General features: G+C 42.8%; 1 protein-coding gene across 2 annotated transcripts in view; it reads left to right on the forward strand.

Moving 5' to 3' along the window:
• Nucleotides 1–14769: 14769 nt before the first annotated feature.
• LOC115089250 (alcohol dehydrogenase 1-like) overlaps nt 14770–17496 on the forward strand; it is a 60958-nt gene continuing 58231 nt past the window's right edge. Inside the window, exons 1-2 of one of the 2 annotated variants that reach the window (XM_029597374.1) lie at nt 14770–14788; nt 14899–14984. In XM_029597374.1, coding sequence (XP_029453234.1) covers nt 14967–14984 — 18 coding nt within the window. In that variant the 5' untranslated portion in view covers nt 14770–14788; nt 14899–14966. Of the gene's footprint in view, nt 14789–14892; nt 14985–17496 lie in introns of those variants that run through there. The other variant, XM_029597382.1, reaches the window with a different exon arrangement.

Genomic DNA, 17496 nt, shown 5'->3' on the forward strand with positions numbered 1-17496 from the left:
CTGTGGATATTCTCTGTTTTAAAGCGATTGCCTCCTAATATACTGCTTTAAGTCATTCTTTTAAATAACTAAGCCCAATTTCATAACAAAGCATTTAGGGTCAAAGTCTGTTTTGCAAATTAGCTGGTACGTATGAACCCTTGCATGGCAAACATGTGCCCATTTTCTCTTGCATACGCTTGATTTTCAAAAGTATGTGTGTAATGGTTTCCCCGTCCTAACTCTACCACTGGCAATGCCTCTTTCAAGTATGTGTAATATTGCTTCCATGCATACCTTTGCATGTACAATCACTGAGGTAATTTTCAAAAACCTGTAAACACATGTAAAATGGCATTGTACTTGCATATATGCTTTTGAAAATTCAGTCCACTGACAGCAGAAGGAAAATGGACTCCAAAACTTCTAGGCATGTTTCTTCTATAGTTGGCATAGTCACAGAGTCACTGAAATGACACTTTCAGTGGTTTCTAAAACTTTTCCGCACATGATGCTGCAGTTTGGATTTTAACTACAGAGATAATCTACATCAGCACTATGCATGGTGACTGCTTTACAATATCCATCAACTAAATTAGGATAAAAACAAATTGCTCAATCTTGAACTGAAGATTTTATTTTATTTATTTTATTTATTTAAAACATTTCTATACCGGCCTTCATGAATGGGATTCATATCAGGCCGGTTTACATGGAACAGGGGAAACCAGAAGTAAAAATAAAACCAAGTAAACATAAATAAGAAAGGTCGAAAAATCAAAGTTACAATAAACAGGGGTATTGAACTTGGGAGCTAGTGTAGCTAGGAATAAGTGAAGTAGGAGTAAGAGCGATAGAGATTAACTAGGTAATTATCAACTAATATGTTATGAAATTAATAGATATTAAGTTCCTTGATCTGGGTATGACGAGTTAATTTGTGTTAGGGGAAGGCTTGGAGGAAAAGCCACGTCTTAAGTTTCCTTCGGAAACTTAAGACGTGATCTTAAGCGACCTGATCGCCCGGCTGGACGTCCGAGGTCACAGCGTACGTTCATGCACCTTCGCTGCTTTGAGCGCCCAAATTGGACGTACAGGTGTACAGGCATGCGCTGATGCACCTTCGCCGGCGGGGGCTGCTGGAAGCCGCCTCGCATGGGGAGCGCCCGATCCGCCCCGGGCTGCTGAAGCCGCTCTCGCCGCCGGCTGCCCCCGGGGAGGCAGGGGAGCCGCGGTGCGTGCCTCGGGAGGAGGGGAGAGAGGACTGGGGCTGCTCCGGAGCTGTCAGCGCACCCGCACGGGAGACCGGCATCCATGGATGCCCTTCTGCTGCTGGGGGCTTGCTTGGCCGCAGCCAGGGCAGGTGAGCGGGGGCTGGGGGAAAGTTTGCCCGTGAAATTTCGTCTCTCTTGCCCGTCCGAAGGAGGCGGAAAATCGGAGCTGCACGCACAGGTGCTTTGTTGCGCTTCCTGCCGCCGATCGCCGGCTGCTGGGGCTTGCTGGCGCCGGGCGCTCAAGGCGCCCGGTGCCAGAAGCCCCTCGTTTGCCGCACGTGGTCTGTAGGAGAACCATCCATTTTCCTGGTGGAATGACATTTCAAATGACAAGTACCAGCGCACCCAGGATACTGTATAGGTGCTGTATACCGCTCTATACAGTAAAATGGATTGCGCACGCCTACCGCTTCATGGACACGCTTTGGACGCGGCTTGCATTTGCGTCTCATTTGAATACCGTATCGAGCAGTATGTGATCCAAACTGTGCACGCGGCAAACGAGGGTGCGCCCGGCACTGCCGCACTCTTTCTTACGCGTCCTTACTGTATTGGCCTGTAAGTTTGTTAGGAAACAAAGGGCAGGCTATATACCAGGATGTGATGATGTCACTCGGAGGGGACGCCCCTGAGGTTCCCACCATGACGTAGATAAAGACGTGGGTGGCGTGCGCGCGTACGCCCTAGGAGGCCCTCAGGAGAAACATGGCGAACACCGTCACCGTTGCCATTCCGGGGACGCCGGAGAGAGCGGCATGAAGACGCGGCGGCAGCCATCTTCTCAAGGCTTGAGGAGAGAGAATGAAGGAAGGTGAGGCACAGAGGTCGAAGCCGTCTGAGACCGACGGACGCAACAAGAATCTCCATGAATCTCCTGGGCGGGCCGAGGAGAGAGAGAGATCCAGCTATGGTGTGAGACAAAGGGAGCAGTTTCCTGCCTTTGTATGCGTTAAAGGAGCCGCCAACCAGCAGTTGCAAAGACTGTGCCCTGAAGAGAGTTTCCTGAGACTACCAGCACCCCAATCAGACAGAGAATCTGACATTTGCATCTTGCTTTTTCCCCCTGGAAACTCCACCACTAAGTGAACTAAGTTTTCTGAAGGGGTGTACCTTTAAGAGGGCAGCCTGGGTGCTAGCCCTAAAACTTATTTGTTTGGAGGGACACCGAAATAGAGAAGAAAATAGTCTCGCCAACACTGCCACGGGTTACCAGCAATTCTGATTTAGCTGGATTACTTACACTGGATGGTGCTGCCTCAGGAATCTGCACCCAGGAACTGGGGCCAGGCAGAGAATCCATCCCCAGAAAACAGTGAGCTGGGAAAGCATATGGTATACAAAAGCCTCAGTTTGCCACCAGAGAACTCCAGCAATGGGGCCCCAATGACGTCTTGCTATGGTCACATTTATAGATACAAACATTCTCTGTGTACTCATTATTGCTATGGTTATGCTATATATTTACTGTTAAAATTGTTCAACCAATTGATCTAGGTGACTGATATATACTGCATAGTTTTGCACAGTGTTTCATTGAATTGGAGGTTCACTATTTTTTTAAATTGCTGCTGGTGGGTTTCACCTCCAGTGTTATTTCTATTGTCTTATTTTGAATTCCTTCCAGTAAAATTTCACCCATTTATTTCTGTTGTCAGTTTGTTCAGATCTTCTGAACTGAGGAGAAATATTAATGTTCAGAGAATCTGTATGGGGAGATCTCGGTGTGGTACTGGGACTTTCTTACTCCTTTAAGGCGAGCGACAGCGCAAGAATTTATCATAGTATTTTTTCCAAGGTTAACTGCTTCAGAGGGGCATTTCACTTAGATTGTAAGCTCTTGGGGATAAGGAAATACCTACAGTACCTGAATGCTTTGAAGAACCTGAAAAGTAGAATATAAAACCAAACGACTAAATAACATAAATAAGTGCCAGAAGCTTTATTTATTTATTAAATATCATAGGGAATTTTAGAAGCAAAACAGTGCTGAGGGCTAGTGAAGTGCTGCTGTTCCAAAGTTCTTTTCTTAAGCAACAAATTACAGGGGCTAAGATGGGATGGAGGGCTGCATCTATCGAGCAGGCTATAGAAATGGTTAGAAGCAGCAGCTGTGTGCTTACTGGCATCAAAAACATCTTAACTCTAGAATCCCCCTAGGTTTAATGTCTTACTGTTCCACCATTAATCATCAAGTCCAGGTCCTGTTAACCAGATAAAGTGTCTGGTTTGTTCTCAACGACACCATCACTCATTGTGATGCGCACAGTGAACCTGGGCTATGCCAACCTGGAGTTACAAGTCAGGGAGAAGCTGAGCTCAGATAGAGAGAAAAGGAGAAACCACTGTACAGAGAGGATCAGGGAACTAGAGATGGAGTACTTCAGGGATTATTTATTTCATTATTTTAATTAATTAGTACTGAAGTGGGCTCAGTTCATCCTCCTTTGCCACCTCTCCTCAGCCTCAGATGGTCTCTCCCACCCTCTTGTGAGGTCATGATGACAGAAGGAGGCTTATAAAAGGCAAAGCTGCCTGGGGTCAGAGTCATTTCAGAGGATGGCAGCAAGCAGTGAGCATCTCTGCTGACTCTGGCTCTCAGGAGACTGAAGGACCTGAAGCTTCTAGAACTGAAGTCAAGCGACAGAACAAAGGTGAGACTATTACAGCATAGAACTAAAGTGTAAGTCAGCTTAGAACTAAGCATTTTAATAACTCCTCCCACCTCTCCCTTCCTTCCCAATGTTTCCTTCTATTCTTCTTCTTGTCTCCTCTCTCCCACCTCCTATTTTGCCTTCTTCCTTTCCATATCCTTCCTCCTGCGTCTCCCATCAGTAACCCTGTCATTCCTCTGTCCCACCTCCTCCATGTCCCCACTTCCTCACTTGCCTTTGCCTCTCCCCTATTTCTCCTGTTCATTCTTTCCCATCTTCTCCTCCCTTTTCTATTTGTGGCACACTTTTCCTCTTTTCTTTTTCCCCACCCTCCCTTCTTTTATTCTCTCTCTCTCTCTCTCGCTTCCTTCCTTCTCCCTGCCCTTTCATCTGTCCTTTCCTCTCATACCCTCCATTTTCCTCTGCCTGCCTCCTCTTCTTCCTCCCTTTCTTTCCTCCTCCCCCTCGCTTTCTACCCCTTCCTCTCCTTTCTATTCCCTAACTTCCCTTCTTCCCTTCTTTGTTTTCCTACTGCCTAATCCTCTCCTCCTTTCCTTCCCTAACTTTCCTCACCCTTCAGTTCCTTTTTACCTCATTCTCCCTGCTTTTTTGATCCATATCTGCATTCTCTGCTTGTCCTTCCATCTTACCTCCCTCACTCCCTCTTTCCCTCACATATTCCTTTTCATCTCTCCCTCCTCATGTCTCTCCCCCTCTTCCCTATTTTCCTCTTTCTTATTGCCCCTTCCTTTCCTCTCCTCTCCCACCCTCTGTCCTTCCTGCCTTTCTCACCCTCCCTTCTCCCATCTTACTTTCTTTCCTCCCTATCCCTTCCTTTTTCCCTTTCCTCATGCCATCCTTCCCACTCCCATCCTCCCTTTTTAACTCCCTCCTCCCATCCTCCCTATCCCAACCTGCCCTTTGTCCTTCCCCTCTCCTTTCCCCCTCCTCCACTCTATCCTTTCTCCTCACCTCCCCTACTGCATTTCTTTTCCTTTTTCCTGCTTTTCTCCTTCACTCCCACTTCTCCCCTCTTTCCTCTCTCTCCCACCTCCCCTCCAGTCCTTTGCCCTTCCTATTCCCCCTTTCTCCTCTTTCCTCTCCATACTCCTCTAATCTTCTACTATTCCCCTTCCTCCTACCCTTCCACACTTCTTCTTTCTCCCCTTTCTTAGTCTTATCTTTCCCCCACTTTCTTCTTTATCATCTACTCTCTCCCATTCCCCTTCCTTCCCACTATTATTCATTCACCTTACCTCCCACCTTTCTCCTTCCTTTCTTCCCTTTCTCTACCCTCTCCCCCTGCCTTTTCTACTCCCCTCCTCTTTTCAACTTTTGCCTCATTTCCTCTCCCCTTTCCTGTCTCCTCCCCTTCAACCTTCCCTTTTCCTTCATCTGCCCTCCCCTCACCTTTATCCTCTCCCCTCTTCCACTCACTTTCCTTCCCACCATTCCCCTTCCTCCCTCCCCATCTCACCATCCTCTTTCTACTCCCAACACTCCCTTCTCTCAACCCTTTTTTTCTTCCTGAGCTCTCTCTCTTCAACTCTCCATTTTCTCTCCACTCCCACCCACCCCTTCCTTCACCTGCCCTCCCCCTCTCTCTTCTCCCCTCCCTCCTTCTTACCTTAACTCTCTTCCCCTTCTTCCCTCCCTTTCCACCCTTCTCCTCATCTTCCCTCCCCTGCTGTCCCACTCACATTCTCTTCCCATCCTTCATGCCCCACCAGCCCTGCCCCCACACTTCCTCCTGCCATTCCCTCTTCCCTCCTTTCTAGTCTTTCTTCTCACCCCAGTCTTTTCCCTCCCCTCCTTTTCTCTTCCCTATTGACTTTTTCCTCCTCTACCACCTCCCATCCTTTTTTCTTCCTTGCCCACTTTCAACTACCCTTGTCCTCCTCCCCCACCCTTTCTCCTCGCCTCTCAACCAATCATTACTCCTCAATCCCCATCTCCCCCTCTTTTCTCCACTCCCCTCCCCCTTTCTTCTTTTCTTCCGTCACACACTTTCTCCTCCCCTTGTCTTTTTCATTCTTTCCTTTTCCAATCACATGCTTTCTTGCCTTCTGTTCCCTTTTCATCTTGCCCTCCCTATTTCTTCTTCCCTACTGCTTAAACCTTAATGGTAAATATTCATAGGATTGCTGTGATAAGGGAGGTGCTACCGCTAGGGGATTTCAATCTGCTGAATGTTGAGTGGGACATCTCAGCTGCAGTGTCTTCTAGAAGCAGGGAGATCTTGGATTTTCTGCAAGGAGAACTGTTCTGCCAACTGGTAATGGAATCCACATGGGATGGCACAATAGTGGATTTGGTGCTTATCAACGGGGATCAGTATTTCTGATGTTGTAGTGGATGATCATCTGGGATCCAGTAATCACAGAATTGCGTCATTCAGTATTAGGGTGTAAGAGATGAAGGTTCATTCAAAGGCGAGGGTCAAAACTTCAGAAAAACTTTCTTAAAATGGGGAGTATCTCAAGGAGTTGTTAGCTGGATGGGAAAATCTAGGGGAAGTATAAGGGAGTGGACAAAACTAAAAGAAGATATAAGAGCAACTAATCTATTTGTTAGAAATGTAAATAACGGAAAGTGGAAAAAGAGGACACTAAGGGCCGGATTTTCAAAGGCCTGTGAGTGCAAAAAAATTGGGATTTATGCGCATGGCAGGGCCTTGCGCGTGTGCGCCATGTGCATGGCCCAGCCATGAGTGTAAAGCTCAATACACGCACAAGTGCCGGGCCTCTCTGAGGGGGTGGGGAGGGAGGTGGGCTGGGACAGCGCTGTTTTGCTTCGGGCCTGAAGTACGTTCTGAAACAAAAAAAAAGGATAGGAAAGATTTGGGGGTTGGGGTGGAGAGGGGAAAAGGTAGGAAGAGTAGGGTTAGCGATAGGAAAGTTCCTTCCCAGTCTGCTCCCTAATTGGAGCGAACTAGGAGAGCACATGTGTGGGCGGCGTGATAAGGGAGCGGATTGGAAGGGAACTGGGAAAGGCTCAATTGTTTCGCCACACGTAATTTAATAAAATTTACCCCCCCCCCCCCCATGCACACCGCCCTCATATGTGTGTTGGATTGTAAATCCAGTGAGCATGTGCACGCAGCCAACAGATTTTATAACATGCACGCACCAGTATGTGCATGTTATAAAATCGGCACGTCCATTTGCGTGTACCGGGAACCGTGCGCGCTCCTTTTAAAATCATTCCCTAAGGTTTTTGAAAGAAGTAGCTGAAAAGGTTAGCATTCCTAAACTACAAGAGATCACAGAAAAAGGAATACAGGCAACAATATCTAGAAAAATTAAGAGAAACTGGGAAAATAGGAATGAAAAAATTCTAATAGAAGAATAAATAGCAAATATGGTAAAATGGAGGGATAAGACTTTTTTTTTTTTTAGATATGTTAGTGATAGAAGGAAGTACAAAAGTGGAATTGTGAGACTCAAGTGAAGGGGAGGAATATGTAGAGGCTGAGGAAAAAGACTAATTGCTTAACAAATTTTTCTGCTTGGTGATCACTGTGGAAGGACCAAAAGCAGGACCGGATAAAATGAATACAAATAAAATTGGATGTGCGGTAAACCTCAATCAATTTTCAGAACAGTATGTTCATGAGGAACTAACTAAACTTAAAATAGATAAGGCGATAGGGCAGGCTGGGATACATCCAAAGGTACTAAAGGAACTTAGAGATGTCCTGGCAATTTTCGGGCTGACCTTTTTAGTGCTTCTTTAGAGTCCGGAATAGGTCTGGAGGACTGGAAACAGGTGGATGTGGTTTTTATTCATAAAAATGGAACTAAGGAGGAAGCTGGGAAATGCAGACCAGTTAGTCTGATCTCTGGGGTGAGAAAAGTAATGAAATCACTGCTAAAACAGAGAATAGTGCAGTTTTTGGAATCCAATGGGTTGCAAGATCCGAGACAGCATGGTTTTAACAGAGGTAATTCTTGTCAGACAAATCTGATCAATTTCTTTGATTGGATGACTAGAAAGCTGGATCAAGGGAGAGCACTAGATATGGTATACTTGGATTTCAGTATTTATTTATTTATTTATTTATTTATTTATTTAACGAGTTTTATATACCGTCATTCGGAAACGTCAAAATAACGCCATCATAATGGTTTACATAATAACGTTATAGGGATAAAGGGCTTAACAAGTAATGAAGAGTAATGCATTTAGGATAAAAAAAAACAAAACAAGGGCGAGGTACAGTATTGGAGGTGAAACTCTAAGCACAAAGGAACAGCATGATCTGGAAGTTATAGTATTTGATGATGATAAGTTGGCCAAACAGGTGGATAGAGCGATGGCAGAAGCCAGAAAGTTGCTTGGCTGTATAGGGAAAGGGTCATCAGAAAAATGGAGGTGAATTTGCCCTGTATAGGTCCCTGGTGAATCCTCATTTAGAATATTGTGTACAATTCTGAATACTGCACCTTCAAAAGGATATAAACAGGATGGAGTGCATCTAGAGAGTGGCTACTAAAATGGTTGGTGGTCTTTGCTCTAAAGCATATGGGGATAGACTTAATGATCTAAACAAGTACACCATACTGTAAAGGCAAGATAAGGGATCTATGATAGAGATATTTAAATATCTCAAAGGTTTCCATGCATAGGAGGTGAGCCTCTTTCAATGGAAAGGAGACTAGAATGAGGAGTTATGGGATGGGGTTGAAAGGGGGTAGACTCAGGAGTAATCTTAGGAAATATTTCTTTACAGAGAGGGTGGTGGATGTGTGGAACAGCCTCACAGTGGAGGTGGTAGAGACAAAAACAGTATCTGAATTCAAGACAGCATGGAATAGAGGGGATCTCTAGGGAAGTGATGAGAATTGTAATGCTGAATTGATTGGGTGGATGGGCAGACTGGATGGGCCCTATGGTCTTTTTCTACTATTATGTTTCTATGTTTCTAGAGGCAGGCTGAGCTCCATAGTCTCAATGTGTGCATGGAAGAGAGCTTTATATTTGTTAGGAACTGGGGAACATTTTGGGGAAGTGGGAGCCTAATCTGATAGGATGATCATCGAGGAAAACTCACATTTATACAGAAGTGCATGATTTGAGCAAAACAGGGAAGTTAAAATATCCCAGTAAAGAAGTTGTGGTTAAGGCTGAAGTGGCCCTGACAGATGTAAACAAAGAATATCCAGATGTGAATGACTCTAAACTGCCTGTACCATTTGCTAATAAGCGGATTATGAATATTAAAGTACAAATAAGCATACTTTAAAAAATGTCTGTATGCAAATGTCAGAAGTCTGAACAGTAAGACTGGTGCATTAAATATATGGCATTATACAAGATATTGTAATCATTTCTGAGATATGGTGGAAAGAAGATAACCAGTGAGGGACTGTAAAACCAGGATATAAATTATAATCAATGTGATAGATCAGATCAAATTAGAAGAGGTAATGGCATAGAGTTAAGCATGATAAAAATCCTGCAGGAAACAAAATGTAGTGTGGAATCATTATGGATAGAAATTACATGTATGATGTGTAATAGTATAATAGTAAGTGTATACTACTGGCCACCTGGCCAAAATGAACAGACTGTGAAATGCTACCTGAAATTTAAAAAGCAAATACATTTGGCAACAGAATAATAATGGAAGATTTCAATGTAATATGATTTCAGTTTTTTGTATGTCCTATTTGATGAAGTTATATTTGTTATTTATGTTTTTTAGCCCCTGAGGCAGCCCCAGTGTGGGGGCGAAACTCGGCCTGAATCGGGCTCTTTTTAAGAATAAGTCTCCAATAAAAAGTTCTAATCGGACATCTTTCTGGCATCTAAACCTACTTTGTTGCCTACATGGCTTTCTTAGATAGCCTACCCTCCTGCTTTGTTGGTCCTACATTTGTCTATGGCAGGAAAAAGGACGTTAAGTGAAAAATTCAGATCATACATTATCAGGCATTTAAACTAGGGAGTGGGGCTGGCAGGAGGTGGCCAGTGAAAATGGAATGTCACCCCCAAACAATACAGGAAGTGGGAAGAGAAAGTAAAAATATCAGTTAAAAAAAAAAACCAAACAGAAAAGATGACTAGGAAAATTGCTGGAAAGCTATGACCACAAATGCTCATAGTTTGAGCAAATAAATCCCAGACTTGTAGGCTCTAATGGTAGAGGTGGAATTGGACATTGTTGCTGTTATAGAGACATGGTTCACTGAATCTCATGATTGAGCTAAGGCCATCCAGGGTTATAACTTGTTAAGGAAGGATAGGGAGGAATAGCTCTTCATGTCAAAAACAATATCCAAGTAACTAAATTGCAAGGGACATGGGATAAAGAAGAAGAATTATAGACTGTCCTGAAAAGAGAGCATGGTGCTTCCATTTTTACTGGTGAGATCTATAGGCCTCCAACTCAAATGGATGAACTGGACAGAGACCTGATTGAGGACATCCAAAAGGTGGGAAAAAAGGGAGAAGTGTTGCTCGTTGGAAATTTTAATCTTCCGGATGTGGATTGGAGCATCCCTTCTGCAGAATCTACAAAAAGTAGAGAGATAGTAGATACCCTTCAAGGTGCTCTGCTCAAACAAATGGTAATGGAATCCTAGATCTAGTGTTCACTAATGGGGATAATGTCTCTGTTTGGGTATAGGGTTCACCTGAGCACTAGTGATCATCAGATGGTATGATTTGATATCGTGAATAGGATACAGAGAAGTCACACAAAGACCCAAGTTTTGAATTTCACAAATGTGGACTTTGTCAAAATGCGGATGTACCTGGAGGAAGACCTGGAAGACTGGGAGAAAATGGGTGAAGTGGGCCAAATTTAAAAATAGCTATTACAAAGGCAACAAATCTATATGCTAGGAAAATAAAGAAGAGTAACCAATTAGCACTGATGCTTGTGACACAACTGCAACATCACTCTCTGCTTTACCCATGGGGAAAAAGAGGAACTAGATTCAGAAGACAGTAAACGCTGGGCCCCAACTTTTACAGTCTGGATACTGATAAGCAGACATTAGGGATAAAACACAGGACTATTTATATGGCCAATTCCAAAAGCAAAGCATGTTCAAGCAGTATTATCTGAATTATTAAGAAGGCTGCTCACCCTTTAAAAATGTTGCTAATAGAAATTTAGTAAATATTGTTACACTTAACATAAGGTTTGGGGATAACTTGCAAGGAGCGGCAGTTACTAGCATAAGAAACTTGCTGGACAGACAGGATGGACCATTTGGTCTTTCTCTGTCATCATTATTCTGTTACTATATATAGGAAGTTGGGTTTGAATATTATTTTGCACATTTCTACTGTATAGTCAGTGCTTTTTTTTCTGGAAAAAAAAGTGTTAGTACTCAAATGCAGAGCCCTTCTTGGGGGTAGGATGGGAAGGGGCAACCCACCTAGGGCCTCACTCCCTGCAAAATGCCCCAGAACCTATGAAATAATAGGATTGCAAATATTACACCCAACCCTAGAACACCAATATACCTCCTATTGGGAAACAGAACAAGCTGGACTGCTACAGATCACTTCACATAAACTACATGCTAATAGAATACCTCACCTTGATCATACAAATAGTTTATCTATGTTTATCACCAAATACAGAATAAGTGACCACAAATTAGAAATTATGAAGATAAAACCTGAACTAGAAACCCCAAGATGCAGATTGTGCATGCAGTGTAACACTGCAGAAATAGAAACAGAAATACATTTCCTTCTGTACCATGCAAAATATAAAGGTATCAGAGATGCTGCACACATTCACATTCTCTAAGCTGAGCCATTCAAATCAAATTTTGGTCCCTAATATAATACCCCCTCTCACAATAATGTCAGGGGCTCACTCCCACATAATACCTCCCCTGCACAAAAATGGATGTTGGGGGCTCAGTGGTCCAAACATAAGATCTCATACACACACACAAACAATGACAGAGGCTCAGCAGCCCAAACATAACATTTTGCACCGCTGACACACTACTTTTGCCCTCTCTCTTCTCCCCCAGGGTCCTCTCTACCTCTCACCTCCCTCCTCGCAGCAGGCAGGCTGAATACCCTCTCTCGTCGATCTTTTACTCACCCTCACTTCCTTACTCAGGCAGCAGTCTCTTTCCTAAGTCCCTTCTTCAAGCAGAAGAGAGGACACAGAGAGAGAGAGAGGAGGTGGTTCCAGATGCATAGTTTTTTGGATGACCATAGGGCAAGTCAAGCAGGTGAGAGAAAAAGTGCCGATACCCCTCTGAAAAAAAAATCCCTGCTCCTAGGTATTTGCCAGGAAGCACCTGGGAGAAAGTATGAACTGTAACTACACCATGGACAATCTTTTGGCTTTTCTGTGAAAATTTCCTTCAGAGAATAATCTATTGATAGGATGTGAGTACTGATAGGTTTATGTATGAAAAATGACTCATGCACCAGGGTTGTTTGGAATAAGAGATAAAAATCTAAATACTCTGCTAGAGGAAGAGGAACAGTAAATATTTTGTTGCTGCTATTTGTCTCTTCTGTAGAATCCTATAACTCATCCTTTTGTGATTTTGTAGTGAATTGACTGTTGGTACCCCAGAAAAATAAATATTTTTAGAATTTTGAAATATAACCCATTGAGTGAGATTCTAATAGAGAAATCCGAGGACTCGAGGTTTTGGGACTACTGATCTTGGTGAGAAAGAGAAGACTGAAAGTTTTGTGTAGAGGAGCAGTCTTATGATCACAGAGGGGAAAAAGGAGACTTTTGGTATGTTATCCTGTCCAGCAGAAGAAATACTGCCCTAAAGCCTCTGAGCCAGGTCCAGGTTCATATTTGCATAGCCCAGGCTCACTACCCCATCACAATGCAGTGATGATATCATTAAGAACAAACCATACATTTTATCTTAACAGGACTTGACTTTCTGATTAATAGTGAAGCAGTAACACATTAAACAGAGGGGGATTCTTAGTTAACTGTTGCTTTTGAAGCCAATAACCACTGCTACTGCTAACCATTTCTATAATGCTGCTTGATAGACATAGCCTTCTATCGCATTGTAGCACCTATAATTTCCTGTCAGAATAAAAAAAAACAACTTTGGAACAGTGAACATAAGACTTGCAATACTGGGTCAGACCAAAGGTCCATCTAGCCGAGTATTGTTTCCAACAGTGGCCAAGCCAGGTCACAAGTACCAGCCAGGATCCCAAGGGGTAGAGAGATTCCAAGTTGCTTATTCCAAGAAAAAGCAGAGGATTTCTGCAATTCTGCCTTAATAATGGTTAATGGACTTTTCCTCCAGAAACTTGTCCAAACCATTTTTAAATGCAGCTACACCAATAGCTTTTACCACATTCCCTGCCAAGGAATTCCAGAGCTTAATTATGCGTTGAATAAAAAAAGGTTTTCTCTTATTAGTTTTAAATGTATTATCTAGTAACTTCATGGTGAGTCCCCTGGTCTTTGAACTTTTCAAAAAAGTAAACAACTGTTTAATGCTTACTTATTCCATTCCACTCATTATTTTAGAGTCCTCTATCATATCTCCCCTCAGCCGTCTCTTTTCAAAGCTGAAGAGTCCTAACCTCTTTAGCCTTTCCTCATAGGGGATTTGTTCCATCCCCTTTATCATTTTGGCCATCCTTCTCTGTGTCTTTTCCAATTCTGCTTTATTTTTCTTGAGATGTGGTGACCAGAACTACACACAATATTCAAGATGAGGTCTCACCAGGGAGTGATACAGAGGCATTATGATATTCTCTGTTTTATTCTCCTTTCCTAATAATCCCTAGCATTCTATTTGCTTTCTTGGCTGCTGCTGCTGCTGCTGCACACTGAGCAGAAGATTTCAACATATTGCCAATATTGATGCCTAGATCCTTTTTCCTGAGTGATGACTCCTAATATAGAACCTTGCATTATCTAGCTATAATTTGGGTTACTTTTCCCTAACAACCAAATTTTCAAAGGCCCACGTGCATTTTCAAATGAGCCCGGCCACTCACGTAAACCCCAGTACGCGCACAATTGCTGGGCCTCTTTAAAGAGGCAGGCTAGGGAGCGTGGTCTGGGCAGGGAGAGGCGGGACAGAGGCCGGCCAGGACAGTGGCCATTAGCTGCTGTCTCGGGGAAGTGCGCAAGTTGCATCTGCTCCAACAGAACAGTAAGTAAAAACTTTTTTTTAATTATTTTACTTAGGTAAGGGTTGGGATGGAGAGGGGAAAGGGTAGGAAGGTTAGGCACGGGGGTAGGGAACTTCCCTCCCAGTCCACTCCTTAATTGGAGCGGACTGGGAGGAAACTGGTGGAGGCCCGATTGTGTCGCCATGAGTAATTTGGTAAAATTCCCCCTCCCTGCGCACTGCCCGCACATGCGTGCATGGATTATAAAATTCGGTGCACATGTGTGTGCAGCCCATGGATTTTATAACATGTGTGCGCCAGTGCACGCATGTTATAAAATCCGCGCGTCCATGTGTGCTCGCCGGGAACCACACGCACCTTTTAAAATCTACCCCTTAGTGTATCACTTTGCACTTGTAATATCTTATAAGGCTTCAGGGACTTCTCCAAGTCTCTATGTTAAAAAGCTTTATTTTCTTGTGAGTGATTTCTCTGTACTTTTTCTGTACAGCTTGAGCATGGATATAATTTTTAAATCAAATAAATTGTATAAATAATTATTTATTATCCACCCTTCCAATAGTTCGGGGCAGGGTACCATATCAACATCCATAAATGAAAACATACTAAACCATAAAATAATGCCATTTTCCCATCCCAGTTCCAATCGTCGAGCTTTAGCGACTTCACTTTCTTGCCTTGAGTAGAAAAAAAGCAAAATGAAACAAAAATGCCCTGTCTTGTTTCAGATTACCCATTTGTTTCAAAGGAATGAACACCCCCTATGACCAGGTAAAAATATAACTACAGGTTTAAAGAGCTTGCAGATTGGGTAGACCTTTGATCATGTGTTTGGAGGATGTCGTCGGCATCGTGAACTATTCATTTTCTTTATGCAACAGGCTGACCAGTGGAGTCTGTGAGCTACTCAGCATCTGAGGACTGGGGCCATTACAAACAAAAAATACCCATGGAAACCTCTGGGAAAGTAAGTAGATGGGTTTGATCCTTTTCTTTAAAAATCTAGCAAATATGGGAAGAATTCTCTGTTCACTGAATCTAGTTCTTATAGGAAGATTTGATGAGATATAAGCAGAATAATGATTGATAAAATATAGGATGATATGTAAGTTTTTTTTATCTAATGGCAACAAAAGATTTATTGTACCTACCGTAAATGTGTATTTTATAGATGCATAAAATTGTATAAAATCCATGCTAAGGGGGCTCGATAGATTAAAATACAAGTAAAACAAAGATTGATCAATGAACAGCTTTTCAAGAAGGAAAAGCAGGGCACACTCACCAATACAATCTTTAGTAAGCCTCATGGATTCATAGGAGAAACAGCTTGCCAGACAGCCCACAGAAAACAAAAGCCCCAGTGCATGTTCGTCTATCACTTCCTTTGGGGGGATTTTCTCCACAAAACAACAAGAAGTCTTGCCTTATATAAAGCTGGACCTTCATGCTTAGACTACAAACATGCTGCAAATTTGGGGGCAGGGCTGAGTTTGCCATTTAGGCATAGCAGGGAATTGCATAGGCCTACTGTGCCATGCTGGGCACTGTGGTAAGTCTGTCCGGCACTGTGCTTCAACACTGCAGTCCTCATCTCGCCCCCCAGCAACATCCTCCCCCTCTTTCCTGCTGAGGAGGGGTCAGGGGGCAAGGTACTGAAGATCCTTCATCAAAGGGCACACGAGATGTTGCATTTTACTGCCCAGTTACTGAAAGAGTAAAAAAAAAAAGAAAAAATAGATTCATGACTACACTAAAATGAGCCAACCCTGACCTAAATGTCAGAAAGCAGTGGCAGACAGGAAGGTCAAAAGGTCTCATGTTGGCAAACTTGAGTTTTGCTGCTTAAGGACACTTTTAAACCAGATTAACCCCAAACAGTAAGTTAAACTGGGCAGAGCACATCACCAGTGCTAACACTTTCCATGTTTATAATGGGAAGCAGCTGCGTGAGAGCAGTGGACTATGGTACTAAGTACTAGATTTATTTTATGGACTCGGGAAAGTTGTAAACAATTTTCAAACAGTTTTTAAAATGCTGACATTGTGACTCTTGCCTTCTATTTTACTTTTTTTTCCCCAGAGACTTTTCTTTTTGCCTTCATCTGTTTTTCTTTCCTATATTTTGGGAATAAAATGCGTGCCCCTTTTATTATTCTCCCACCTCTGTAATAATCTTCTTCCCCGAGTCCTCAAGTCAGTCACCTACTTCTGTTTCCTCATATTTAATGTTCGTCAGTGTAATGCCAGCACGGGGTTCTGAAAAGAGAGAGCACATTAGTCGCTGATTGACTTCGATTCACAATGGTGGGAGTGGTTAAATAGAAGACACTTGCAAAACCTTTAACGGTTATGTCTCCTCAAGAAACAAATAAGATAGAATAGAACAAAAATGAGAACCCTGATGGTCTTGTTTGCTGAAAGTGCCAACTGCATTATCAAAACAGACTTGCCAGCACTACTGCTTTAAGGGATAAATTGTCAAGACAGCATCTAACTTAAAATAAAAATAGATGAGCACTTTTGATCCCACACAAAAGCAGTTGACTTTTTAAATACAAGATACCCATGTACAGTTTTTGAAGGTCACCTTCTCAATTAGCAGATGTTAAATGATGGTGCAAAGCAGCTTGTCTACAATGCATGAATATTTTTTTAAACTTAAATGTACATATGTAGTTTCCAATCATGCTCCCAAAATTGTCCCCCTCCCCAACCTGAATCTTTTTCTATGCACTCAAAAATACTTGCATTTGAAAAAAAACAAACTGATTCAAAAGACACAAAGCCCGAATTAACAAAGAAAATGAGAAAATTAAACAAATCTAATTTTTTTTTCTGTGTGCATCCCTAATACATACATATGGGGATCTATCTCTGTATCTATCTATATATATATATATATATATGCGCTGTACCTCCTCTCCTCTCAGCAGGAAGAGATTAAAAAACTTAATTTCTCCCTCCATCCCCTCTCCCCTTGATGTAGTTTATTCCATCCATAGGGTTCTGGTAGTCCAAATGGTGTGAAGCGATCCCCAGACATTTCTGCTCCGCTGGGTCCCATTTGAAAAATGTTGCCCTTTTGTTGTAGAGTTGTATGGAAGTCTCTCTTTCTTTTTGGATCAATACTAAAAGGCAGCGCTGGTGCTAGCTTTTTTGCTGCCCTGTGCGAAAAAGTATTGCACTGCCTCCCCCTCCCCCCGATTCATTCAGTGTCTGTCCCAAGCCCATCAAATAAAGCCCAGCTCTGTCCTGCAATCTATATTTTTAAAAACTGACACACACACACACCACCCCCCACGGAACCCATGGATAGTAAGGGGTATTAATAAGTACCCTAGGCAAACCTTACAGCCTTGCACACATGCCACCCCCCCTCCAATACCCTTTACAGAGAAACACAATTAAATTATGCATTTATAACAAATTTTACATGAAAAAGAACATTCAAAAGTACAGTCTTCTGAGGCAAAAAT

This window comes from Rhinatrema bivittatum, chromosome 1 (assembly GCF_901001135.1).
Source record: "Rhinatrema bivittatum chromosome 1, aRhiBiv1.1, whole genome shotgun sequence".
NCBI classification, from domain to species: Eukaryota; Metazoa; Chordata; class Amphibia; order Gymnophiona; family Rhinatrematidae; genus Rhinatrema; species Rhinatrema bivittatum.